This window comes from Talpa occidentalis, unplaced genomic scaffold, assembly GCF_014898055.3.
Source record: "Talpa occidentalis isolate TD23 unplaced genomic scaffold, MPIMG_talOcc4v2.1, whole genome shotgun sequence".
NCBI classification, from domain to species: Eukaryota; Metazoa; Chordata; class Mammalia; order Eulipotyphla; family Talpidae; genus Talpa; species Talpa occidentalis.
Window position 1 is genome coordinate 54,920,152 of NW_026555331.1, and position 27,188 is coordinate 54,947,339.

Below are 27,188 nucleotides of genomic sequence, written 5' to 3' on the forward strand. Positions count from 1 at the left end.
GGTGGTACAAGGAGTTAAGTCTCAGCACTGTGAAGCTATCAGCAGCCACTGCAGCACTAGTTCAATGCCCAGCCAGGGAGGTGACCCACATAACAAAGAAGACCTCTCCTGTCTCACCCACTGCTCCCCTCAGCAATGTATTGCATTCAATCCACCTGTTTGGCTCCCCACTCTGTCTCTGGTGAACCCCTCACCACCCCTCACCTCTAGTCTACACCCCAGCTCTTGTATGCAAAAATAAATAAATCTTAAAAAAAAGTAACATTTCATCTAAGTTATTCTCCAAAATGTTTAATATGATAATATAAGCTGGACGCAAAAGTAAAAGTTGGATAGCATGTTTCTCTGGGGGCATTAGACACATCAAAAATGCCATTTCTTTCTCAAGTCATTCAAAACAAGAGAGTACTAAATGCGTTCTACTTGCCACACTGTGCTAGGCACTTGGAAAGCAGAAACAAATCCAATAGAATCATAGTCATCCTGGAGTTAAAAATTACTGAGGTAGGGCCTCCCTGGTGGCGCAGCGGTTGAGCGCTGGGTTGCGAAGCTGCCCGCGGCCTCTGCAGCGCTGGTTCGATCCACGGCCGCTCCCCGGCCACCGGAGGAGGGTCACGCATGGCGCGCAGACCTCTCCTGCCGCCCGCTGCTCCCCTCAGCAGTGTACTTCGGTCCTTCTGCCTGTTCTGCTCCCTGCTCTGGCTCTGGTGAATTCTCTCACCCTCCCGCGCTTCTGACTGTACCCAGTGCTTGTATAAACAAACAAACAAACAAACAAATAAATAAATAAATCTTCATAAAAAAAAATTACTGAGGTTTGAGTAGGTGAAGAGCAGGAAGAGAATGCAGAAGGAGGAAAGGAGAAAGACTGGCAGGGAAAAAAAGAGACAAAATGAAATTAAAGTATCAATTACACCGTGATAAACATATATATATATATTCTATCTTTATCTTTGTATTTGTATTTCAAAAGTCATCATAAGAGACACAATAGCAGATTTGAGTATCAGACTAAATTGTGGGGCAAGGTAAATAGAATAAAGGACTCAGAATTAAAGCAGCACTACAGGTAGGGGGAACTTGGAATCCTTGAGGAAAATTTGCAGCATGAACAGAATGAGTGTTGTGAGGAAGGCAGGTAACCCTGCATGACTGGAACATGACTGGAAGGGCTAGTGAGAGATGGGCAGGAGACCATCCCAAGGTACAGTTCCCTGCGATTTTGTGCTGTCCTGAGCTCTATGGATTTTATTCCAGAAGGCATATCTTTCAAACAGCTGAGGCTATATGTATAATGGAATTATGTCACAGAAAGTGATAGCACCTTTCAGGGCAAATCAATTTCATTGGAAGATTTCAGGAGAAGAACTATTTATGTTAAAACAAATGCAAATACATAATTGAGTGGACTAGATAATTCCATCAATTTTTAAGGTAAAACAAAGCTTTTGAAGATGTTATGCATTTACAGCCTATGTTGACTTTACCTGTTAGGGATATTGGTTGGGAAAGTTTGACAAACACTGGATAATTGGGAGCCTGTAAATGTTTTAAAGCTGGAAAGAAAAATAGTGACTTCTGAACATCACTTGAGTAGGAGAGTCAAAGGACTGGTTACTCAACTACAGCAGGTTCATAATGGAGGAGGAATCACAAGGAGGGAGTGGAAAAACAAAGGCAAGAAGTATGGAAATAGCAGCATTCACTTAAACCCCAATGAGAAAGAGAAAAGGAAATTTAGAGGGGAAAGAAGGAGCCAGATAAGATAATTGTTTCTAGCTAGAGTGTCTGGCAGTTAGAGAAATCCCTTACCGAGATTAGGCATTTAATAAGAGATGAGGATTTACTCACCTCTTATTAAATGTGAGTCCAATTCTAAGCAAATTTGAAGTTCTTGTTGGAAATCAGGGTAATCTGTGCAATAGGTAACTTGATATAGGCCTGGACTATTGAAAAGGTCTATCTGAATATATAGACTTGTAAGTTCTCAGCACATGAGGAATGGTTGAAGCTTTGGGGGAAGATCAAATTGCCCAGGTACATATGAAAAGTAAAAAGACAAAAGTCAAAGCAGGACCATTAGCCTGTCTATACTCTTTGATGCAATATTTCATTTGAAAAATACACTATAAAGAAACAGAGATGTTGACTATACTGTAAAATGCAATGATAAAAAGTTAAAAAACACCAAAGGTTGAACAACAAGGCAAAGGTTCAGTAAATTAATATTTTGGTGAAATTTTAGGAAGCTATACAAATGGATAAAGAAATTCAATTAGGGGCCTCCCTACTGGTGTAGGGGTTAAAGTCTCAGCGTTCTCAAGCTATCACCAATCACTGGAGCACTAGTTTGATCCCCAGCCTGCCAAGGAGCTGACCCACATGGGACAGCAGGCCTCTCCTGTCTGTCCTGCTGCTCCCTTCAGCAGTGTGTTTCAGTAGATCTGCCTGTTCTTTTCCCCACTGTGTCTCTGGCGAATCCTCTCACCTCCCCTTCCCAGTTCTTGTATGTATAAATAAATCTTTTTTAAAAAAAAGTTCAGGGCCTCCCTGGTGGCGCAGGCAATTGCATGCTGCACTGTGAAGCTGTCCACAGTAGTGTTGGTTCGACTCCTGCTTGCCGGCAAGAATCCCACATGGCATGGCAGACCTCTCCTGCCTCGCCCACTGCTCCCCTCAGCAGTGTATTTCTTCAGTTTGCCTGTTCTGTTCCCTGTTCTGTCTCTGGTGAATCCTCTCACCCTCCCGCGCATCTGGCCTGTACCCAGTTCTTGTATAAAAATAAATAAATCTTAAAAAAAATCAATCAAAAATACCAAAAATGTGGGCATCCCCAGTGGCGCAACAGTTGAGCGCTGGGTTGCAAAGCTGCCCGCAGCCTCTGCAGAGCCACTGATTTGATCCTGGGCTGCTCCCTGGCCACCACCGGAGGACGTCCCACATGGTGCGCAGAAACTCTCCTGCCCTCTGCTGCTCCCCTCAGCAGTGTGCTTCGGTCCTTCTGCCTGCTCTGCTCCCCACTCTGGCTCTGGTGAATTCTCTCACCCTCCCGTGGTTCTGACTATACCCAGTGCTTGTATAAATAAATAAAATAAAGTAAAATAAATCTTTAAAAAAAAAAAAGCAAAAATCTTATGATATAATATTGAGTCTAATTCTGGCTATATATTTTTCACTGTAATTACAATTTTATAAATATAATAATGAACCTCTATGTATATGACAAATATATGTCTATGCTATATGAATACATATAATACTAATATTGATACATACTAATATAGGGGGAAAGACAGGAAAAATATACCAAAATATTGCCATTGGAAAACTAGTATTGTTTTTTCTTCTTATGTTTTTCAACTTAATTTTCAAATTCCAATTTAAGAAACAAATTCTCCTTTCATAGCATGTATTCTGTATTTTCCCCATACAACTTGTAAGTGATTAGCTAGAGACAAAGCAAGTACCATGATTTTTTTAAAGATGCATATGTTGAAATGAACCCCTTAATAAAGAAGATAAATACCACTTAAATAAATGATCTTCTATGAGACTTTAAATTATGCCACCCTGCTGAGAACTTAGCAAAACACAATAAAGCCACAAGTCATTCAACCAATTGATTAATATATGTTGTTTCTCTGCTTGTAAGTTACTTTGGAATGTTTTATTCAGATCAAAAAATATTTTTCTTCTTCAATTGTATTTTTCTCTACCATTCTAGTGTAAACTACACTGTAATACCATTCCTCACTAACCTGGATCTATTAATAATTTATAATTGTATTATAGTCCACAGTTCTACATGTTAAAAAGAGAGTAAAAGGTGAAGAATTTGAGGAAACAGGCACTATCATCCATTCCTATTTCAGAGTATGAGTGAGTATAACTTCTATGGAAGGATATTTGGCAATGTCTATCAAAATTTAAAAACACACATCCTTTTGAGTAGGTAATTACATAATTCTACATTTAGAAATTTATCCTCACATATGTGGGACTAGCACATGTATAAGGATATTCATCACAGCACTCTAAAAAACAGCACAAATGTCCATCAACAAAGGACTAGTTACATAAATCAAGCTCCTATTATACAGTGAAATGCTATATAGCCAGAATTTGGCAGCTATGTTATGTATAATAAGGAAAAATCTCCAGGATTACACACAAACACAAACACACACACACACAAAGCAACGTACGATCAATAGAGATGAAAATACTGCTCTTTGTGTAAAAATGTTCTTCACAGATGGATATAATAAAACTGGCTTTTACATATAAATGCATACACTACCCCTGGGTTAATACAAAAAATAGTAAAAGTGATTGCTTTGGGGAAGAAAAATGGATGGTTAGACAGCTGAAGGAAGTAGAAATTTGCATGACATAACCATGTACATTCTACTGTCTGCTCAGATAATTTAAAAACAGTAAAAAACTCAAAATTCTCTTCTGAAAAAAGCAAAATTTTAACTAAAAATCAAGCTCCAGAACACACCATCACTCAAGGCACTTCTTTCATATACATTTTTGTCATTTAGCTTAGTTAGTTATTATTAGCAAAACATGGGGGAATAGGGCCAAAAACATGCAGTTGGCCCTATTAAAGAAATCATGTTTTGCTCCCTCCACCACTGCTCATAGCCCTAGTCACCACAACTACCAAATGAACTGGGGGTGGAAAATGGAAAAATAGAGCTCCCACTTATTCCATATCATCTAATCTAATAATCACCAAATGCTCTGGCCTCCCCCATCATCTCTCTTGATATCATCCTAGATGTGTTGACTGTGGAATATGAGAGAAAAAATTTATGTTATATACTGATTCAAAAAATTTTACAAAATGTGCTGTTTTATTATGGGGAAAAATGTATCTCAGCAATAAATATTTTAATTAATGGGACGTACTTCACTCAAATACAAATTTTTTTCTTATTTTGGCATCTATTTCAAATGAGGTTCTGGCAAACCATGTTAAAATATATAATTCTGAGGCAGAGATTCCAGAATGGCCTTCCAGAAGGTTCCCAAATAAAAAACAGCACTCATTCATTCATTCATCTCATCCACCTGTTTGTTGGGAAGGTACTTTGGCAACAATCAGAGACAAAGTAATAATATGATTCAAAACTATTTATTCCCTTTTTATTTTCACCTATGTATTCTTATTCTCAGATACAGTTTTTATTTACAAGTTTTAAGGGTATACCAGAAAGCTAGGAAACAGCATTATTTTTCACGTTCTCATGCAATCTCTCACCTTTTATTATAACTTTAAATTATAATAACTGGCTTTAAAATATAAAACCAAATGGAATTATGACATGGCAGATTAAGAGGGACCTTGCTATAAGGCAGATTAATTCACTCAATAAACATTTATTGAGCCCCTGCTATGAGCAGACAGAATGTCAGGGAAATATGGATACTATTCAGTTCTTGTGCTTTAGTACAAGCAGTCCAATGAAGGAGACTGACATATAAACAACCAGCTGGCATTTGAGGCCAACTGAAAGCTGATAGAAGCACAAGAGTCATGGAGGAAGGAGGTAGGAGAAATTCTGACTGGGATGAAGTGGCTGTGGACAAGTGGCTTATGAGCTGAGACATCTAAGAGTGAAGGATTTGGGTAGGTTTCAAGAGAGGAACTGGACAGTGCATGCTGAAAAGAACAACAACAAAGGCAAAGACGTATGGGAGACAATGAAACAGAATGGGGCACGGGGGCTGAGAAGAGAACCTGGTGTGGGGCTGCCTGTGGGGTATACATAAGAAATCATGAGCCTTTGAATTTTCAGTCTGCAGGGATTTGTATACCATGTTGTGAAGACAATGAGAGTTTTAGGAGACATGGTGGCATAACATGATCTATTTGTGGTTTAGAAAAGTATTATGAGAACAGCATGAGGGATCAATTAAAGCAAGTGGTTTCAGTGAGACCAGTTGAAAGGCCATGGTGTTGTCCACTAGAGAGATTAATGGTGAATGCCAAAACTAGGATAGAGGTAGAGGGGAGAGAAAGAAGACATTGGAAAGGTACCAGACAGAACAGTGATTGACTACAGATGCGTGGGATGCCTGGGACACTATGGAGTTAAAGAGGACTCCAGGATCTTAATTCCCCTAAACATGCAGTGAAAGAGCTTTGACCCAAAAGTCAAGGAATGTTAATAGAAAAAAATGAGAATTTTTTAGCGACACCCCCTAGTCTAAATCATATTAAATTCATTATTTAAGAGATATTTTTAAGGACTGTATGGTAGGCACAGGCAATCCCAACAGAAAAAAATGACACCATTCCTGCCCTCAAGTAAATTGGCAGTTTAGTAAAAATATAATTCCATTAAACTGTGACAGCTGCTGTGTACGGATAAATAAAGGGTACTTAAGGAGAGTATATTAGTATCCTATTTCCACCGCAACAAGTAACCAAACTTGGTGGCATAAAACAGCATAAAATTACCTTTACAGTTCTAGTGGCAAGAAGTCCAAAAAAGATCTTGCCAGGCTGAAAATAAAGCAAGATAACACGCCTTCAGGAAGCCCAAAGAGGAGTCTATTTCCTAACTTTCTCCAGCTTGTAGCAGCTCTCCATATTCCTTGTCTTAGAACCTCTTCCTCCACCTTCAAAGCCAGTGGCATAGCCATCTCTCTCTCTTTCTGACTCAACCTCCCTCTGTTTCTGTCACACAGCCTTCTCTTTTGGCTGAAATAAAAATTTTCTCTTTTAGGATACCTGTGATTATACTGCAGGCCAAACCAGATAATCGAGAATAATCTCCCTATCCCAAGATCCTTAATTTGTCATTATCTGCAAAGGTCCTTATCCTTATAAGGTAACATTCACAGGTTCCATGGCAATCTTTGGGGGCCATTATTCAGCCAACTACAAGGAGTCTGGAGGATTGGCCCCTAATTTAATCCCCTTCTCCTAATACCTGTGCATCTATGACCATGCCACCCTAAAGTCTCCTGATTGTGGAAGTCAAGTAGCTTGGAAGGGAGACCCTGATACCATGGTGTGTCATTGGAAAGACTTAAGCCAAGGAATTATATGGTAGGATCTGTATTTTACTGAAATGAACCAGGACTTCTGATGATACTGATTTAATAACAACCTAGACCAGGAAATACCTACAATAATTCAGGAGAGACTTGACAGTAGTAGCTGGGTTAGGTGTACTGGAGAGAAATTAAAACAGTGGCAACAATAGCTATTTGTAGGTTGTTGGATGAGTAAATGATTTCTGGTTTGGGCAATCGGATGCCTCACACAAGATTTGTAATGTAAGAGGAAAAACAGGTATTGTTTTCAGGTATTGGCGGACCTTAGGCAGTGAGGGAAGTTTTTATTTAAGGAAAAGCGTGTTATGAGAATTAAACAGTTTGCTTACAAACTACATTTCACAATGCAATCTATTCTTGGAGACTGCCTCTAAGAACAGAAACAAAAATCAATCAAGTAATGCAACTCCTATTGCTAAATTTCACCCTCAGATCCCCAGGATAAGGAAAAGGAAAGTATATAATTACATTGGGATTGTTTTTTCATCTGAACTGGAACCATAAAATATCAAGGCAGTAAAGACTCATCACTTCTACCAACAGTTCTCGGCCTCAGTCTTTTCTCTACTACTACACACACAGTGGATGATGAAAACACATTCCTCTGGCCAACTGCAAACACACCCCCTCTAACTTACCTTTTCTCTCCCCTTTTGCAAGAGTTGTTTTGTTTTTTTAAGATAAGTTATTTATCAGGATAACCAAGCCAATTTTTTAAAAGATTTATTTAGTTATGCATACAAGAACTGGGGCACAGGCCAGAGGTGTGGGAGTGAGAGGATTCACCAGAGACAAGATTGGGGAGAACAGGCAGACTGACTGAAATACACTACTGAGGGGAGCAGCGGGGTGAGTGAGGAGAGGTCTGCTGCACCATGCTGCTCCCTGGCCTGGGATCGAACTCGTGCTACAGTGGTTGCAAATAGCTTCATAGGTTGCGTCTTAACCCCTTGCGCCACCAGGGAAGCCCCAGCAAGCCAATTTTTAACTAAAAAATTTTATAATGTGTAACTAGCTACTGTGAGACAACCCCCACAAGTGATAGAGCAACACATCATCAGCCCTGTCTCATGATTGTCAGCCCATTGAAGATTTTCACAACTACCTGCATGCCTTCTTCTCTAACTACTTTCCACCTCATTTTATCAACCAGAACGACCAGAGTTCATGGAAGCAACATAATCCCCTTTTTTTGTCTTATTTTTTTAAATAAAATCCTACTTTTCAAGTTCCGTCCATCCTGAGTCCCACTAATTCCCTTTGCTCTCTGCTCTCTCCCCCTGCTTTGTTCTCTTCTGCACTTGGTCTGCACTGCATGCTTTATGATTACATTATAGTCTGTACGGTCTTTTTCTCTAATTTCTTCATATGTGCACATCTTGTCTCTTTTCTAGATTTACGAGGGCTTGTAGAGTTTCACATCTCAATACTCAAAAACTAAAGAGGTATGGGAGTTAAATCGCTCAAGTGTTCAGAACAGAGATGTATGCTGTTTTATTTGATGAGACTGAAATCTCTCTGCTCTGTACTGCAGAGACCTGCTATATATTCTGCAGTCATTCTGCATGGGAAGATAGAAAAGAGAATTTTGTCTCAGCCTCAGAAATAATATACTGGCTTCCATAAGCGAAGGAAAAACTAACAGCCTTAAGATTCTCTTGCTCCTGAAAGCTAAAGAGTGACTGTTTTGATGTGTCTTGCGTCTTTTCCCTACTAGTCTATTTTATCATTGCTCCTGTTTATTGAATCCTTTGTTGTTTTTCACTTGTTTCCTTGAAATGCAGGGTCCTGATTCTTTTAGCCTTCTGCTATCCTGATTTTCTACAGTACAGCAGATATTTCTGATCAGAATCTGTGTAATTGAGGCCAGATAGAGACAGGACACTTCAAGTTATATATCCAACACAGCTACTTACAACCCTAAAGGGAATACTCTTCAATAATATTCGCGAGCTGTATTCGCGAGCTGTTTCTTTTGCATTTTAGTAAAGACTGGCTAGGACTCCCAAAAGGATATAAGTAAAATTATATTGTATTAATGGCTTTCTTTCCCCAATTAATTTATTGCCATCATAAAGGTCTCACTATTCAAGATTCTGATTTTTTAAAGACAGGGTTGGCAAATAAGATGAATAAGGCAAAAATTCAGCAAGAAACACTGGGGAAACAATTTGGAATGTGATATCCCATTCCCCTGCTGAATCAATACTTAATCTGTGGCAAATAATATTGGCAGAGTGCCAATCCATAAAATAAACTGTAAAACACTATAGAACATGCCAGCGTCTAATGTGCTTCTCTGACAAAGAGCATTAAGTCAAGGAAGATAAACAGTTTAGCTCACGTCTGATAATGATGAAATAAAGTATTTTTTCATTTTATTACCTACCTAAAAACAGGCAAAGACCGTGTTAGCCCTGATCATGTAGGGAATGAATATACATGCAGTTTTAATACAGGATACTAACTTTTATGACAAATGTGGGTTAAAAGGTACCTAACCCAGACTGGGGGCGTTGGAAAGGATACAGAGGAAAAAAATTGTAACTGAATTCAGCATTGAAGGACAAGTAAAATCACTCTGTGAAGAAAAGAGATGTTTGACACAAAAGGGAATAACATATACAAAGGCAAAGACAGAGTATGGAATCTTGGGAAAATGACCAATTCAGTGAGTACAAAGGCTTAAGGCCAATTTATATATTTATATGTTTCATAGGAGCTGAAATTTCAAGCAAGTAGACCAAAAACAGATCATGAAGAGCTTTATCCCATAACCATCTGATCATAGGGAGGGAGCTTGACCCTCTGAATTCCAAAAAAAAAGGTAAAACTTCATAACTTTGAAACTATTACACAGTCACAGAAATTATGTAATAAATGGTAAATACATGGTAAAACACCAGTCACAGTCCTGTCTGTACAGCAACAGAGCAAAGTCACAAACTGCTTTTTTTTAAAAGCAATGAAACATACCCACAAGATAAGCTATAACACCTACCACTACCAAATTCAAATATTTTGATCATACTGACTCTACAACCTTTAAGCCATACTAAAGATTTCAGAACTTTAGAAGGCAACTACTGAAGAATTTTAAGCAGCAGAGCAGTAAGATCAGATTAATATTTTTAGAAGATTATAGTGACATTTTTGAGAAGGCTTAAAATATTCCTGAGTAGGGAAATGGGAATGGGACCTAGTGCAGGCTTATTTTGCACTAGGGAACTATTATGGCAGGGAGCTATTATGATAGTATAGGGTAATAATGATGAAGGCCTGAACTTCGTTGGTGGAAATAGGCATGGAGACATATACACGAATTTGTTCTCCAATTTGTTGATGAGAGATTGTTCCACCTAAGTTTCTGACTTAGACCACTAAATGGATAAAGGAAGCATAGGATAATAAGCATAGAAATGCATGCATGAGTAAACAATAAACAAACACACCCCCCCAAAAAAAAAAACCCAGAAACATAGCAAAAGATCAGTGTGGTGGGTAGAAAAGACGAAGATAATTTCATTTAGGGACATCGTGAGCTTTCAGAGCTTCTGAGACAAGCAGATAGGGATGTCCAGAAGGCTTAATCTGTGGTAAATAATATTGGCAGAGTGCCAATCCATAAAATAAACTGTAAAATACTATAGAACATGCCAGCGTCTAATGTGCTTCTCTGACAAAGAACATTAAGTCAAGGAAGATAAACAGTTTAGCTCACATATGATAACGATGAAATAAAGTACTTTTTCATACATGTGTTTGAAGCTAGAGATAGAGATTAGGAGTCATTAACTTTGCACTATGTCCCGTTCCCACTTCCCTACTCAGGAATATTGCTCTAGGAATTATCCCATCTCTCTCACACATCATCTTTTGTTTTTATTATTTGTTTGGTTGATTGGGAATTGTTTGCTTTCTACAAGATTTTTCCCATCTGCAAAAAGCATGCTGCTATTCTTCCCATCTGAAAAAAAATCCCTCTCCTCTACCTCTTCCACCCACTATCTAATTCCTCTCTTCTAGTCCCTCTCAAAATTATTTTACATAGTGTTATACACAAGTCCATCAAACCATTTTACGCATTGCTAAATCCAATGGTCAACACTCAATCTCATCTTATTTGGTTTCTCAGCGATGTCTGACAAAAGAGATCACACTTTCTTTTTTAACACAGTTAGCTTCACTTGGCCCCAGAATATTAAATTCTCTTCAAAAATCATTGGTTGCTTAGTCATTTCTTCTCAGTCATCTATGTCCCCTCAGTCCCCTTCTTTTTTCCTTCCCTCACACACCCCCATCTCTGCTATGGCTAGGACCTCCTGTGTTCTAAAATCGGCTTCTAAGAATAATCCTTACCATCTTTAAGATTGTAACCCGTCTCCCCATTAATACTGACATTTCCTGTACCCCACTACTTTCTTCTCTTTTTCTGGGTATTTTTCTAATTCACAGTGTAATTTACTTATTCATTGAATTTATTGTTTATTGTCTGCCCCCACCTACATCTCTAGATTATAAGCTCTATGAGGCAGAAACTTCTATTTTTTTTTCATTGATAATCCCAGGGTATGGGCATGGTGTGGATAGTAAACACTTGTTGCATAGATTGCATGTAAGTAATAACTGAAGAAACTGCACTCACTGAAGACAGAAAAAAATGGACTAAGGGCTAATCAACTGGGTCTTCCGTTTATGGAATTGATAGAGGAAGAGAAACCCATAAAGAGGAATGAGTAAAACTATAAAGGAACCATATATCAAAAGTCCAGGGAAGAGAGTATTTTAAGCAGGAAATCAAATCTCTGAAAAGCTGTAGATTCTTTTTCCTACCTTGACAGCCAGTCTTTTATGGTCCTTGTCCATCCTCCACATTCCTCAGGCTCTTTGCATGTTTTCAAAACCTACCTGTTGTATGCAGCTGTCAGGGTGCAAGGAAATCATCCTGTACTTCTCTGGGTTCTTCAGAGACTGAACAAACAAGCAAGCATCATACAGATTAATGAGAGAAAAGGCAAAAAGTATAACAACATGTAAACTTCGTGTTTACATGTATACTTCTTGTTTGCTATTTACAGTAACGTGAAGTAACTTGCCCAAGTGGCTCAGACACCATCTTAGGTCAGCTGTTGGGTTTCTTTATATTTTGTTACTCTTTTTGGTGTTGGTAGTAGCTTGGGTCATATAATTTTTTTTTAAGATTTATTTTTTTATTTATACAAGCACTGGGTACAGTCAGAAGCGCAGTAGGTGAGAGGTAAGAGAATTCACCAGAGCCAGAGCGGGCAACAGAATAGGCAGACAGATGAAATACACTGCTGAGGGGAGCAGCGGGTGGCAGGAGAGGTCTGCGCGCCCTGTGGGACCCTCACCCTGCGGCTGGGGATTGAACCAGCGTTGCAGAGGCTATGGGCAGCTTCGCAACCCAGCGCTCAACCGCTGCGCCACCAGGGAGGCCCAGGTCATATAAATTTGATGTGAATATTAAACAAGAGTCTGACAGTGAGCCCCAACAAATATAATGGTGGCGGTAGCATAGTCTGCTGACAGTGTTGCTGATAGAAACTGCAGGGTAAGATATGGATTTTTACATTCTCAATCTTACAAATAATAGAAGATTATTAAAATTCTTACTAAGGTTTAAAATATACTTTCTTCAAAAGTATTCATTTTCGGATTAAATAACTAGACATAAGACCTGAAACCATAAAATATATAGAAGGAAATACAGGCAAAACACTATATGACATGCACATCAAAGACATCTTTACAGACACATCGCCCAAAGCAGTGATAGTGAAGGCAAAGATAAACAGCTGGGACTACATCAAATTAAAGAGCTTCTGCACAGCATGCATTATACACAAAGGAAGAATGATGTAAAATATTTATAAAATTAATAAAAAAGAAAAGAATTCATTTTTTAAATAATTTGCAAATGATGTTTCATAATACATGTCCTTTCCTGGAAAATTTTCCCCCCTTTTTTCCCACTATTAGTTTTCAAACTTCAAGATTTACCTGAATTCTTTATACATTCATAACATATGGTCAAACATACCTTCAAAGTCCTTCCCAACTCTGACCCTCGCCCCTGTTCATACCCTTCATGAACAAAACAAGAACATCAAAGAACCATCCATATATTCTTTAAGACCATCCAGAAGGATGATATGAAAGAAAAGGATTGGAAAAGCACCCCACAAACAACAAACCCCTATGGTTCTTGCTTCCTTACTATGGTATTGTTTTGTTATTTAAATCTTTAAACTATCTAACATTTACTTTTGTACATTTGCACAGCAAAATTGAACTCTTTTCACCATATAATGAGCTAGTTTTCTCTGCATCAACCAACAAATGAATTATTTCCATAATGATTTATGAGACTCCTATTAAATTGCAATATATTCTATTCCTTGGGTCCACTATACCTATAATGTGTGTTTTAAGGTTTGATAGCATTAAACTTTCCTTCTCTTTGCTTTTCTTTCCTAAGGCTTTTCTTTCCTAAGACTTTCTTAGCTATTTATTCCTGAAGAAGTTTAGGGTTCTTTAGGTGAATTTTCCCCAAAAGTTTGTGTTGCTGGAATTTTTGTGGAAATTGAATTGAACATGAATGTGTGTGTGTGCGTGCACACATGTACACACACACATAGTAGTTTTGGAGAAACGACATCTTTGTAATGCCAAGTCATCATATTTGTGAACGTAAAATAGTTTCTTTATTCTTCCTTTAGGTCTTTTAATAGATTTTTAACATTTTCTTTTTGATGGTAATACATTCATTGACAGGTTAATTATTATATACAGGTTAATTATTATATACTGTGAATGGTATCTTGTTTTCTACTACATATTCTCATTGATAATACTACTAGAATAGGATTGTACTATTGGATAAAGTTGAGTTTGTATTTGTGTATCTTAGTGCCTCAACTTTTTGCAAGATGACAAATGCCTGGGAAAGTGTTTCCTATATTAGACCTAGTTGTTCTACAGAAGGATGTTATCAGAACACTGTGGTGTGAGGTGGGATATTTCCCCCAAAAAATTCATGTCCAACCAGAATTTCAAAACAGGATTTCATTTGGAAAGAGGCTCTTTGCAGAAGTAATTAGTTAAGGCCATAACAGATTACAGTGAGGCCTAAATACACCGAATATTGTCTTTAAAATAAGAGAGTGCACACAAAGAAACACAGGGAAGGTGGCCATTTGAAGAGGGAGGCAGAGATTGGAGTAATGTAACACATCAGTGAATGCCAAGGATTACAGGAGCCACCAGAAAAGTCAAAGAAGGGCTCTTCCCCATAGCAATCAGAGGAGTATGGCCCTGCTAACACCTTGACTTCAGAATTCTAGCCTCAAGTGTGAGAAAGGAAATTTCTCATGTTAGACCATCCAGTGTGTGGTAATTATAGCAGACTTAGGAAGACAATAATAACAGCAAATCTGCCACAATACTAAAAGCAGAGAATTACGAGGTGCCCTTGTATCACTTTTTATTTCTGTAGACATGATTTTGAGTGTTGCATCTTTATTTTTCTAAATAAAAATATTATTTGTTTAATCACATTATTACCATTACATTAAGAATTATTTCTTAATATACCTTCTTAAAGTATATTTTCTGTCTGATCTTATTTTCTGTTCTCCATTTTGAAATGTTTTTGCCCCCTCCTGTCTACTTTTGATTGGGTGAATATGCTAGTTATAACTTTTTTGTTCTATTTTTCTTCTGTTGATTATTCCTAACTTATGCTTAGGTTTCTTTTTCTCTTTAAGTTTCTAAATGACATTACATATTGCATTTATATGTTACACATATTATATATTAAAAATATATTTCCTTTGTAAAAGACACCTCTGATCCCCTGCCCTCAATCTTTCTATTACTTTGTATCTTCTAGAATTTGATATCACTACACTTTTTTTCCTTTGAACATTGCTTACTTAGATAACAAATCTTAGTAATTTCTTACTTTCCTATAATTGCCCTATCAAGTAAATTCTCCGGAGTTATTTTGTTGAAATACTTCCTCCAGGGGAGTTTTCAAATTATGTCTGCATATGGATAACTTTTTGAGGTCTTCTTATGCCAGAGAAAAGTTTTATTTCATTCTCACATTTCAATGAGAATTCAACTACATATGAAAATACTTTAGAAATATTACTGTAGTGATGCTATTGAAAAGTCAGTTGTGAATCTAATACTTGTTCAAAATAGATGACCTGCTTTTCTCTTTCCTTTTCTTAAATGTCACTTTAATGTGTCAAAGTATTATTTCCCCTTTTTTTCTCTTGTGTGATAAGTAAGTCAGTTCAATCTTTGCTTGATTATAGGGAATTTTCAATTAACAATTCTTCAAATATTTAACTTTTCTGTATTTTTCCTCTCCTTTTAGTGCCCCTATAAATCAGATGGTGACACTTTTTCTATTTTTCATACTGTTTAATTTTTCTCTCATTTTCCGAATTCTTTCTCCTTTCTTGATGCCTCCTGGGGACATTTCAAAACCCACTCCATCTCATTAATTCATTCATCAATTGTATTCATTCAACCCATGAATTAAGCTTTTTGTTTTTATTACATCTGATTGGTTCTATTTTATAACTTCTTGGCCCTATTTGATGTTTCCAGTAGCCTCCTATATGCCCTTGAGAATATTTACTGGGATTATTGTAAATTTTTGTTTTCTCTGACTATTTGGTTCTACTGCCTCTGGTATTAATTGTTCAGTTTGTGATCTCTCCTTTCCAGTGATACACATCTGAATCCCTCATATGTCTCTAGTTTTCCTATTCCTTTGGAAATCAAATGTCAGCAATCATTTTTATATTAAATTTTGAGTTCCATCCAATCCTACTTGTTTCTGAGGCAGCAACAGAATTTGACTCAAAGGAAGGAAATCACTATTGCTGCAAGCTTCCCATTTTGACTTTCCTGCAGTGTAAATGACCACAACTGTCTTCAAAAGTTAGCCTTATTTGACTTGGTTGCCTATTCATATTCAGCAGAATTAAATTATGTCACAAAATTGCCAAACATTTTCCATTTGTTTATGGAAAGAGTTATTTTCTAAGGAAAGGGGAGAAATAATAGCAGATTCCTGGATGGCAAATAACTATTGAAAATGTAATTAGTTATAAAAAAATTTTGGGACCTTAATATATTGTTACATTAAATCTATTTTCCTTCCTCCCTTTACAGACTTATATAGCTTTTTAACTCAAAAACTACTAAAATTTTGTTCAGGACAAAACTAAATTTCTAAAAATTGTTTAACTGACCCCCTAACTAGAGAGGCCTCTTGGGTTTTAGAAAAACAGTTTGGATATTACTGATCTAAAAATATAATAGAGGGCCTCCCCTGGTGGCGCATGCAGTTGAGCGCAGCGCTGTGAAGCTGTCTGCAGCCTCTGTAGTGCCGATTCGATCCCCGCTGGCCTAGGAGCAACCCACATGGCGCAGCAGACCTCTCCTGTCTCGCCCGCTGCTCCCCCCACAGTATATTTCATCAGTCTGCCTGTTCTGTTCCCCGCTCTGTCTCTGGTGAATCCTCTCACCCTCCCATGAATCTGGCCTATACCCCAGTTCTTGTATAAATAAATAAATAAATCTTTAAAATATATGTATAGAAAAAATGGAAATTGGTTTGGCATGTTCTGTGGAATTATTTCAGTCCCACCACCATGTTTTTGATATATCAATATTTGTTATCTTACCAGACACTATTTACAGATGTCTAGCCTTTTCTTTTTGATCTGATATTTATTCAACAAATATTTGTTAAACATTTGCCATACTACTGTCCTAGCTTCCAGGTGATCAGCAATAAAGACACAGCCCCTGCCTTCACAGAGCAGTAGCGTCTAACAAAGAATCCAGTATGAACATAGGTTCTATTAGAACAGAGATTTTTCTCTATGTTGTCTTCCCGTGTATCCCAGAAACTCAGAACAATGTAAATAGAAATTGAATGTTAAATGAATAAAAATTTAACACTAATTACGAAGGAAGGGAAAATGCAGGTATTGAATATTTCAATAGGGGACCTTACCTACTCTGTGGACTCATACAGAATTAGTTCTCTAGCTGATAGAGTTGTTCCTTTAAAGTGGTTTGTGCAGGATCTATTAAACACTCAGTAACTACTTCCTATTCAGGCCACCCTCCTACTGTGCATGGAGGCTTGAACCACTTGGATTTTTCAGTATTGATTTCCATAAATGAGTAGTTAGATGAATTGCCTAATAAAACCATATGTTTCTAAAAATAAAAGAAAAGATCAGTTTAATGCTTTGTATTTCTTGCTTCTTGCCTGCCACTTTCCCACCCCACTTTCTTTTCTAACTTGCAGATGAAGGAGCTTCTATGCACCCTTGTGATGATACATACTGTGGACCTTTCCCAGAATCTGAGCCAGAAGTGAAAGCAGTAGCTAACTTCCTTCGAAAACACAGGAAGCACATTAAGGCGTACCTTTCCTTTCATGCCTATGCTCAGATGTTGCTGTATCCCTACTCATACAAATATGCCACAATCCCCAATTTTAGTTGTGTGGTAAGTATTTGACACAGTGTGTCAGGCTTTGTGCATCTTTTCTAATGATAAGATTGTCCTAAGGAGTAATGATAAGCAAACACTGTGTTTCTTCAAATCAGTGTCTTATATGTAATAACTTTTCCATAATCATTTGTAGTATCTATTATTTTCCCCAATTTACAGGTGAGGAAACTTATACATAGAGAAATTAAGAAATTAGACTAAGGACAAAGGGCCACTAGCTACTACAGCCAGGACTTAGTCCCACATCTAGCACCAGCATTGTTGCTCTCAATCTCTGTGCTTATGCTGCTTCTCAAGTACAATCATTTCAAACCTATTTACATTCTTATCTCCAAGTTATACTGAAAATGTCAGGATAGATTAATATTACAGCTCCAGTCAGTCACAAATGAAGAACAGTAATTAACTTTACTGGGTAAATAATTGTTCATAAATTATTGTCTGACTCGTATTAATTAAAAGCAAGTTTAATTTTGAGGCACTATTTGCTTACTGCTAGTAGGTCTCTGGACATATAGCTGACAAGTTAGCTGCTAACAGCAAACCACCTTGAAAGCATAAGATTACTTGAAAGTGGGAAAACAGAGTTCCTTTCTTCTCTTCTTCTCAGAAACCTATAGGGCATAGTTCCTCATCAAGTGAGTCTGGTTCAGAACCTGCAATACCTAAAAAGTTATAAAATTTAAAAAATGGGCCAAACTAATATATAGTGTTCATAGTAAGAGGGAGGAAGTAGCAATTGGGCAGAGGCACAGGACACTTCTGGGTTACTGTTAATGTTCTATTCCTTGACCTGGATGGGTGTTATATGTGCAATTTATGATCATTCATTCAGCTATAAACTTAAAATTTATCTTATCTTCTGTATGTACAATGTACTTGAATTTAAAAGGTTTTAGAATAGAGAAATATCCCCTTTCTCTCTATACCTTGACTCCAAATCCCGTACCAGTTATTTGGGTTATAGGAATTCCTGATCTAGATGTCCTAGAACAGGCAGGAATGGAGAACATGGAGAGATCAGAAGGAAGCCTGGAAGAAGGCTTGTATTCTGTTCAAAAGAGGTGTTTGGCATTTCAAGTAGCAATTCTGAGCAAATTCTCTTGAGAAATATTATAAAAGTTATAATTATATTTGATAGAACTATTCTTTGGTACTCTGTGGGTCAAATAGGCTTTTGGGTTTGTTTTTTGTCTCTATTGTTGATCTAAAGACCTAACCACATTTTATCACAATATCTGTATAGACAAATGTTACTTGAAAGTGGGAAAACAGCTCAATTTTCCCTTTCTAAATTAAGCACAGTGTCTATTTATATTCTCACAACAGATGATATGGAGTATGAAATATATTAAAACTATTACATGAAAATGTTCTACATATTTTGAATCTGCCCACTGGGAGTTAAGTCTATTTTCCTTTTATCTTGGATTGAAGGATGTGGAATAAAAGTAAATCAGTGTTTCATAATCAAGGACGAATATGTCTCCCAAAGGATATTTGACAATGTCTGGGAATACTTTTGATTTTCACCATAGGGGAAGGGGATGCTATTGGCAGTGGATCAAGGTCAAGGATGCTCATAAATGTCCCACAATGCACAGGACAGGTCCCATAGCAAAGAATTATTCAGTGCTAACTGTCAGTAGTGCCACTCTTGCTATATCCTGTAGTCGGTTAAGTATAAGTTAACTCACTAAAACCAAGATTATACTTCTGAGAAACTAGGTAGTCTTTGAATTTTAATTATAAACCACTAAGTTCTGTTGAAATTGTTCCAAAATATTCCATCAACATCTAGGAGTCTGTGTTTCTGCTAACAGTTTTAGGTCATTAAGCTGCTTTAAGTATTAAAATATTTAAATAAAAAATACACTCCTTTCCTAGATGAGGTTCAATAAGTGAGGCCTGTCTTTTGGACAACTGGAAAAAAAAAAGCAATGGAGAAAGGAGGGATTGTTTCACCTCTCTCAAATAGGTGTCTAGCAATGCCACGCTAGAAAATTGTACTTAAAAAATTGCATGTGTCTCTACTTTTTATGAAGGATCATATCTAAAACCCTTATCAATATGGACCTGCACCCAAAAACATAAGTACAGTGAATTCAAAAGGTTTTTGTAAACAGGGTAGTTTTCTCTTTTTTTAGATTTTTGCCCAATCTGAAATAATGAGGAACAAAGTTCTCTTCACCAGCAGAATGCAGTAATCTAAATGTAGAAATATCTGTCCTTGCTATGGGATATTGCTGAGACTATTGTAATAGTTGTTAAAATCTTAGAACATTCTCCATAAAAATATCTCATGGTGTTTGTCTTCCTTTACTTTTGGCTCTTGGGAAGAAAATGTCATCATCAGTGATGTCAATAATAAATAATCTGCCAGGTTCTGGAAACTGGTCTCTGAATATTCACAAAGGGTGGCACTTGCTGCAACTACTGCTTCATGTATCCCTGAGGTCATGAGGACAGCAAACTTAAGCTCAATCCAACACACAGCACCATGTTGCCCAGAGTGCTTCAATTGACATGTTAAATTATTCATAGGCAAATTGAAATGGGAGAGTTGTATACTGGTTTCAAAATACTTCTTTTCCTCTCAGTTGTCATACAATCCACTTCTATAGCTCCTAGATGAAATAGTATTTTTATTTTAAATGTTTTCAAGGATACTCAGTATCACTCTAGTCCATGTTAGAATATTCACCTATTTTGATTGTGTTGAGTAATTTTCCCTAATTTTGGCATCTGTAGATGGAAGAGCTCTACCTCAGAATCTCTGTATCTTAAGGGCCTCCCCGGTGGCGCAGCGGTTGAGCGCTGGGTTGTGAAGCTGCCCGCAGCCTCTGCAGCGCCGGTTCGATCCTCTGCAGCGCCGGTTCGATCCCCGGCTGCTCCCCGGCCACCGGAGGCGGGTCCCACATGGCGCGCAGACCTCTCCTGCCGCCCGCTGCTCCCCTCAGCAGTGTGCTTCGGTCCTTCTGCCTGCTCTGCTCCCCGCTCTGGCTCTGGTGAATTCTCTCACCCTCCCACGCTTCTGACTGTACCCAGTGCTTTATAAATAAATAAATAAATCTTTAAAAAAAAAAAAAAAAGAATCTCTGTATCTTAGCAGTACCTTACTGAGATCTGTCAGAGGCATATGTCTCCATAGAAGTCATGACGTACTCTCAAGTTGTTATCCCTTTCCAGTGGTTGAACAGATAGAATGAGAAGTCATTCTTACTGAGTTAAAGTCTTTCTTAATTGATCCAAATGTATTTTAAATATCTTTCACATATCCACTGATGTATGTACTTAGAGATCAGTAAGATCATCTTGATGCTCTCACAGATCTGTGTTTATCGAACATTCATGCAAGAAATAGTGATTAAACATCTATTATATACAGTCCATTGTGTGAAATGCTGGGTATGTAACTACAAATAATAGTGACATGGTTCCCTCCTTATCAAACATTTTGTAATTTACAGAAATAGGCTCTGTGAACAAAAGTGTAGAGGACAGAATGCAAAATCAGCATCAGAAGATATGGGCATTATTCCAACTCAACTACTCCTGCTATAAACCCATTTAACCTGATTGAGCCTCCCTTTTCTCATCTGCAGAATGGAAATATCACTTATCACTGGTTTGTTGTGAGGATCAATCAAATGAAATAATATATTATAAAATGCAATGAAAATGCAGCCTGTGATATGAGAAATGTAACTATTCAATATAGTTATTAACCAATGTTCCTGTCTTTAAACTGACAACTGGTAAGGCTCAAACAACAGGCTGATGTTTCTGAAAGTTTCAATGCAACAATATAAGTGATAGTGTTTTTTCATTTTCCTTCACAGGAATCTGCAGCTTATAAAGCTGTGAATGCACTTCGGTCAGTATATGGGGTACGGTACAGATATGGACCAGCCTCTAGCACATTGTGTAAGTTTCCTCTGTGTGTTATGTTATGAAATCTTCTCTTGAACCAACTTCTTGATAATGACTTCCCTTTTAAAAAGATAAAGTGTGTTTCCCCATAAGTGAAATTTTTGACTACTAAATTAGGCAAGGAAGATGGAGGGCTTTTCTATCTAAATAGTTTCATACTACTTGACAGAAATCACTGTACCAATTTAAAAAAAATTGTAAGCAGAGAATATTCTAAGCATATGGTAATGACTACAAAATTGAATTGAGATCTTATGACAGTAGAAAGTACCAAAATGGGCTCCTTAAGCAATTGTAACTACCATGAGGGTGGAAATGGGCCTTGAAAAGATAATGAAGTAATGTTTCAGCCCTAAAAGAGCTTCCCTTTTATTCTTTTCCTCTGCCATTCTTGTTATGAAATTGTGTTTCTTACATAAAACCTTTAGCTGAATTTTCCCTAAAAAGGATTAAAATATTTTATATGATATTAAGGGTAACTAGATATATGAAAAGAACTTGGACCCCCTCAAAAAAAAAATCAGAAGACATGAATTCTAGAACTACATCTGCTTCTAGTCAGGTTTGTAATCCTGGACAAGATACTAATTCTAGGATCCAGCTTTCACACCTGTTGAACAATTGGACTAGATCATTTCTGATAACCTTTCCAACTCTATATGGTTGGAAAAATCTAGTAAGAAATTTTAAGTATCTGAATGTCTATGTATGCATATCAAGGTATATATGGATGCACATGTTATAGGTAAATATATTCAATTATACTTTTTCAGTGAGGGGGCAAATTTCTCCTTGATTTCTCTAATTTACCTATCAGTATATTCCTAAACACTTTCTTCACCCTTCAGAAGAGTTTGGTTGTCAATTAGCACTGCTTATCAAATAAGTTTCTCCAGATAGTAAGAATGTTACAAGTATCAGAATTTCTTTCAAAGACCATAATCATTGCTATCATGCTGAACTTTTTTGAACTGTTTTTCAGTTCTAAAAAGAGAACTAGAGGAGAAATAGAGCATGTTTAAAGGAGAAAGACTATGTTTAACAATCATATTAACAATTATCGACAGAATATCTTTTAACACTTTTAAGACAATAACTTTTTAGAATCTTACAGTTCACTTTTCAGTTTAATATTAAGGCACATAGTATTTTATTTACCAAGTACAATCAATCACTATAGAAATGAGTGTGTCATATCACCATGGTGTAACTGTTAGCACATACTGTCTGACTCTGGCTACTATGACTACTATTTGTAGTTGCAGTGTACTTTAACCCAGAGGGATAATGAAGCCACAGCCTACATTTTGCCCTCAAGTGAAGCAAGGGTAGCCTAGGAAACAGAGTGATTTACTTGTCATCCTCACATAATAATTCTATCTCTAAGTTGTCCTGGCAAAAATGCAGGAAAAGTATATTATTTGAGCAGATGAACATGCACTGAATAATTTTAAAATAGCAACAGCGTTAAGTTGAATCACATAAAATTCAAGAAAAAAAGTATACAAAGATTCTTCTGTGAAATATTCATTAATTATTAAAAACATGTTATACCCAAAGGTGCTTACTAGGCACTCTGGGGTATAAAATGTAAAATAACAGCTTAGATATCCTACCACATTGTTTCATTTAATTTTCATAATCTATACAATAGGTATTATCACCCATATTTCAAAAGAAGAAACTGAGGTACAGAGAAATCACAACAGGTGGAGGAATGGTATATAATCCAAACAAGTCCACAAATCCGCCTTTAGTGCCACATTTTCAATTCAGTACTAAAAAGCTGAGAGTGTGTGAGGTCACAAGAGTAAAAGGAAAGAGTTAACAAAATGGATTGTCAGCTAGGTTAAATGTTTTTGAGGGGCTGAAAGGATCTGAGGGGTAGAAAGCACAAATAAAAAAAAGGAGATTGAGGTCACTGGTGACCTTTAAGAACAAAGATTTAATAAGCAGGTAGAGGTAATAACCAGATTGAAAGTGGCAGGGATATAGAGGCAACATATATAGATTTCCCCTTGAATTCTGTAGTAAAAGAGGATAGTATATAGCAGGATCATGAGAAGGAAGCACAATAGGAAATCAGACTTCAACATTTTAGTTAATGCAGATGCAAGAGAAAGGGGGGTTAATTAATGAAACAAGGTCTTGGAAAGAGGACTTTTCACCACCAGAGAGTACGGTAACAAATGACATCAAAGAGAACACATAGAAGATGAGCAACATTTCTTCCTATGAAGTAGAAGAAAAGTTGGAGGATTATGTTATTAGTAGAAGAGGTGATATACTAATAATCTGAGATTATGGGGACAATGTAAAATAAGGCCAAAGTCTAGAAAAGAATGGGAAATATCTACTAAGTAAAGATCTAGAGCTGCATTGCGAGCAGAGAAAGACTATTGATTAGCGTGAGTTTATAGTAAAGACTGTCTCCGATTTCCTCATCAGGTATGAAGATAAAGAAACAGGCTAGGAATTGAGAATAAACAGAACAAAGGCAGGAAAAGTATTGGACAGGTCATTTTAAGGGTCTGGTAAGAAATTCCATGAATTAATTAACCATGCTATGTAAAGAGTCAAATGAAATTATAAGGCTGGGAGGAATCTGTTAAGATCAAATTCATTAGGAAGGAAACAGGGAAATTAAACAAAAATGAGGAGATTCTGTGGGGACAGTATTTCAATATTCTAGACCTTAGAAGAGGCAAAGTGGTGAGAATCCATGATGTGGATTTGGTTATGAGTGAAAAAAGAAATGGTAGATATAAATATTATTTGAACTGACGCTGAGAAATTTCAAGGTCACAATGCTAGAAAAGCACTAATACTTAAACTAGGTCCTCAAAGAAGACAGCAGGTATGATTTATAAGTTCCATGAGTTAATGCCAAGGGACTAACAACAAATCATTCTTTTTGAAATGGTATTTAATTGGAAGGATTTAGTAGAACTTAGCAAGTACTACCTGTATGTTTGGAAATGACATATACTCTATAATGAGGCTAGTTTTTTCCTTTAACTTTCAGATGTGAGCTCTGGTAGTTCAATGGATTGGGCCTACAAAAATGGAATACCCTACACATTTGCTTTTGAGCTACGTGACACAGGACATTTTGGATTTTTACTCCCAGAGGTGCTCATCAAACCCACCTGTATAGAGACCATGCTGGCTGTGAAGAATATCACAATACATCTGCTAAAGAAGTGTCCCTGACATGGTCCAAGTGTCAACAGAGAGAGCTGATTCTAAGCAAGGACTATTTGGCAGTGGTGGAATTTGTATTTAAAGAGAAGAGCAACTGTTTATAGTGAACTTTAAAAGGACCTTCTCATGCATTTCAACTTGCCATGTCAATAAAAAATGGTAAAAAACAAAAATATGAGCATAGCTGAGTTTGTTATAAGAGAAAACATCCTTTTATAAGCCTTCAAAGTCCTACTTGGTTAAGGGATAAAGGGATATTTTTAAATATTTTTGTCTCAAGAACTGTGCAGATCAGTTGAGGATTTCACTTCAATAAATCTTACGTTCTCAAATTAAAATCTAAGCTACTAATAATGTGCAATCACTTGTTTCTCATTTGAAGTGAAAGGAACAATATTTCTTAGACTAGTACACAACTTACTAAGACCTTGTATTATACATAGCTTCATCTGCTGGCATTAGTGCACCATATACAGAATATAGCAGGATAAAGCAAGGCACATTTAGACTAAGAATACCTCTTTCCAAAAAGCAGTAAACATGAACTGATATGTCAGATGCTTTGTTAGAAACTTCAACCTAACAAAGGTTGAAGGTAATTGATACATTTATCTTGAGAGCATTTGTCTGCACCCAAAGTGTAGACTTTGATTCTTACATTTTAGGGATTGAGAATAGAGAACAAAACCTAAGGCTAGTCCAAGGTGGAAAGTGTGATAGCAGATCTACCAGAATTCTAGCACTCCAAAGGGCTACACCTTCAGTGTAAGCACCAATTACAAATTAAACCCCCATCCTTCCTCCAAAGGACCACAGTGAAATTTGACTATTTCACTTTTTGGCAAGAGTGGAGAGGGGAGAAATGGCCACTGAGTATTTGGAAACATAAAGTCAGTCCTTGTACAGGTTTACAGCCCAAATTCAAGCTACCTAAGTAATCCGATAAACCTCTAGCCAAGAATTTAATTCAGGTGAATCCTATATTGGTTATACCCTACAAGAACTTGATAGAAGCAAATACAAACCCTTTCAGGATTTGTCTAGTCAAGATGCATTATGAAATCCAAGATAAGATGTGCCAAAAGTTCCAAAAAGGAAAAAGAAAAGATGATCACAAAGGAGTGAGTTTGGGGGAAAAATTCTATCCTAAAAATCTACACTCAGCAAAACTAGGGATGAAATGTAAGGGTGGAATACAGTTTTCATAAAACCGAGGTCCTACTTTACATTTCTTAGGAAATTCCTAAAGCAGATGTGCTACCAAGGGGAAAACTCCCAGTAACAACAGTAAGGCTTGAAGAACAACTAACTTGGAGTGGGAGGAGAACTGAAGACTTCAGATAAAACTATACACCACAAATGAAAAACAGAACACTTAAACGCATTCAAAAGTGATTTTGTTTTACTTATATCGGAATACTGAGAATGGACTAGGTAGAAAAGTACAGGAAACCAAGCTAACCAAAAATTGCAATTGTTAATTACTCTGACTAAAACAGTATACAAAAGAAATATAATCACATTGTTTTATACAATGTGACTTAACTTTAAATAAATACAAAATGTTAGCCCTAAATATTGATTTAACAAAAAATTAAGATATAAATAGATTGGAAGGGTAGAAGAAATAGATGTATAGGAGAGGTGGTAGTACAGGGAAGCTAAATCCTTATTTTCCTTAATAGAAAGTTAACAGACAATATCTAAAGCTGAAAAACAATCAATAGCAGTAACATGCATGTTATTCACAAATAAGTACTAGAAAAAAATCATTTAAAATCTTGTGAATTTTTGGAATAGTAACAGAAAATTGGGAGAAAGGAAGGATGGCGCAGGGGACTGCTATTTCTAATATGACATTTGTCGCATCTGATTGGTTTTATTTTTCTAATTTTGAGAAAACATCATATAAAGAGTATACTCCTTTTAGAAGAAAATATTTTTTTAAAATGAGCTCCAACTACTCACTACCTACTCTTTGCAATGTTGTCCACTAGCAGGAAATACAAGATTTGTGTGTTTTACAAGTCTGATTTATTTGTTCTTGTAGTCCCAGTTACATATTTGTGAGAAGGGATCTCAGGCAAGTTTGAGGTTTGGTTCTGCTACAGAAATAGTACATCTAAGAGTTGAAATTTTAATTCATGCCATCTAGCAGTAAATGTTCAGAACTGATGAGGGTATGGGCTTATTTTATACTAGTATTTCTACCAGTAAGACAGTCAAAGGCCAAACTGTTGAGAACAACCAGGGAGGCTGGAAGCTGAAAAGCCCTCAAAAATGGAAAGGTGATACTTCTACACCTGACCAGATGCACACAGTTGGCCTATCTGGTGGCTTGAATGGATCCGTGATAGCTAAAGTTTCCCCGTTTGGGAGGGTGTAAATAGCCCCTGCTTTTTCAG

At 36.9% G+C, this 27,188-nt stretch overlaps 1 protein-coding gene across 1 annotated transcript in view; it reads left to right on the forward strand.

Moving 5' to 3' along the window:
- CPA6 (carboxypeptidase A6) overlaps positions 1 to 24,945 on the forward strand; it is a 267,113-nt gene extending 242,168 nt beyond the window's left edge. Inside the window, exons 9-11 of the mRNA XM_054692202.1 lie at positions 17,438 to 17,640; positions 21,489 to 21,573; positions 24,605 to 24,945. Coding sequence (XP_054548177.1) covers positions 17,438 to 17,640; positions 21,489 to 21,573; positions 24,605 to 24,792 — 476 coding nt within the window. The 3' untranslated portion in view covers positions 24,793 to 24,945. The remainder of the gene's footprint in view (positions 1 to 17,437; positions 17,641 to 21,488; positions 21,574 to 24,604) is intronic.
- Positions 24,946 to 27,188: the final 2,243 nt, after the last annotated feature.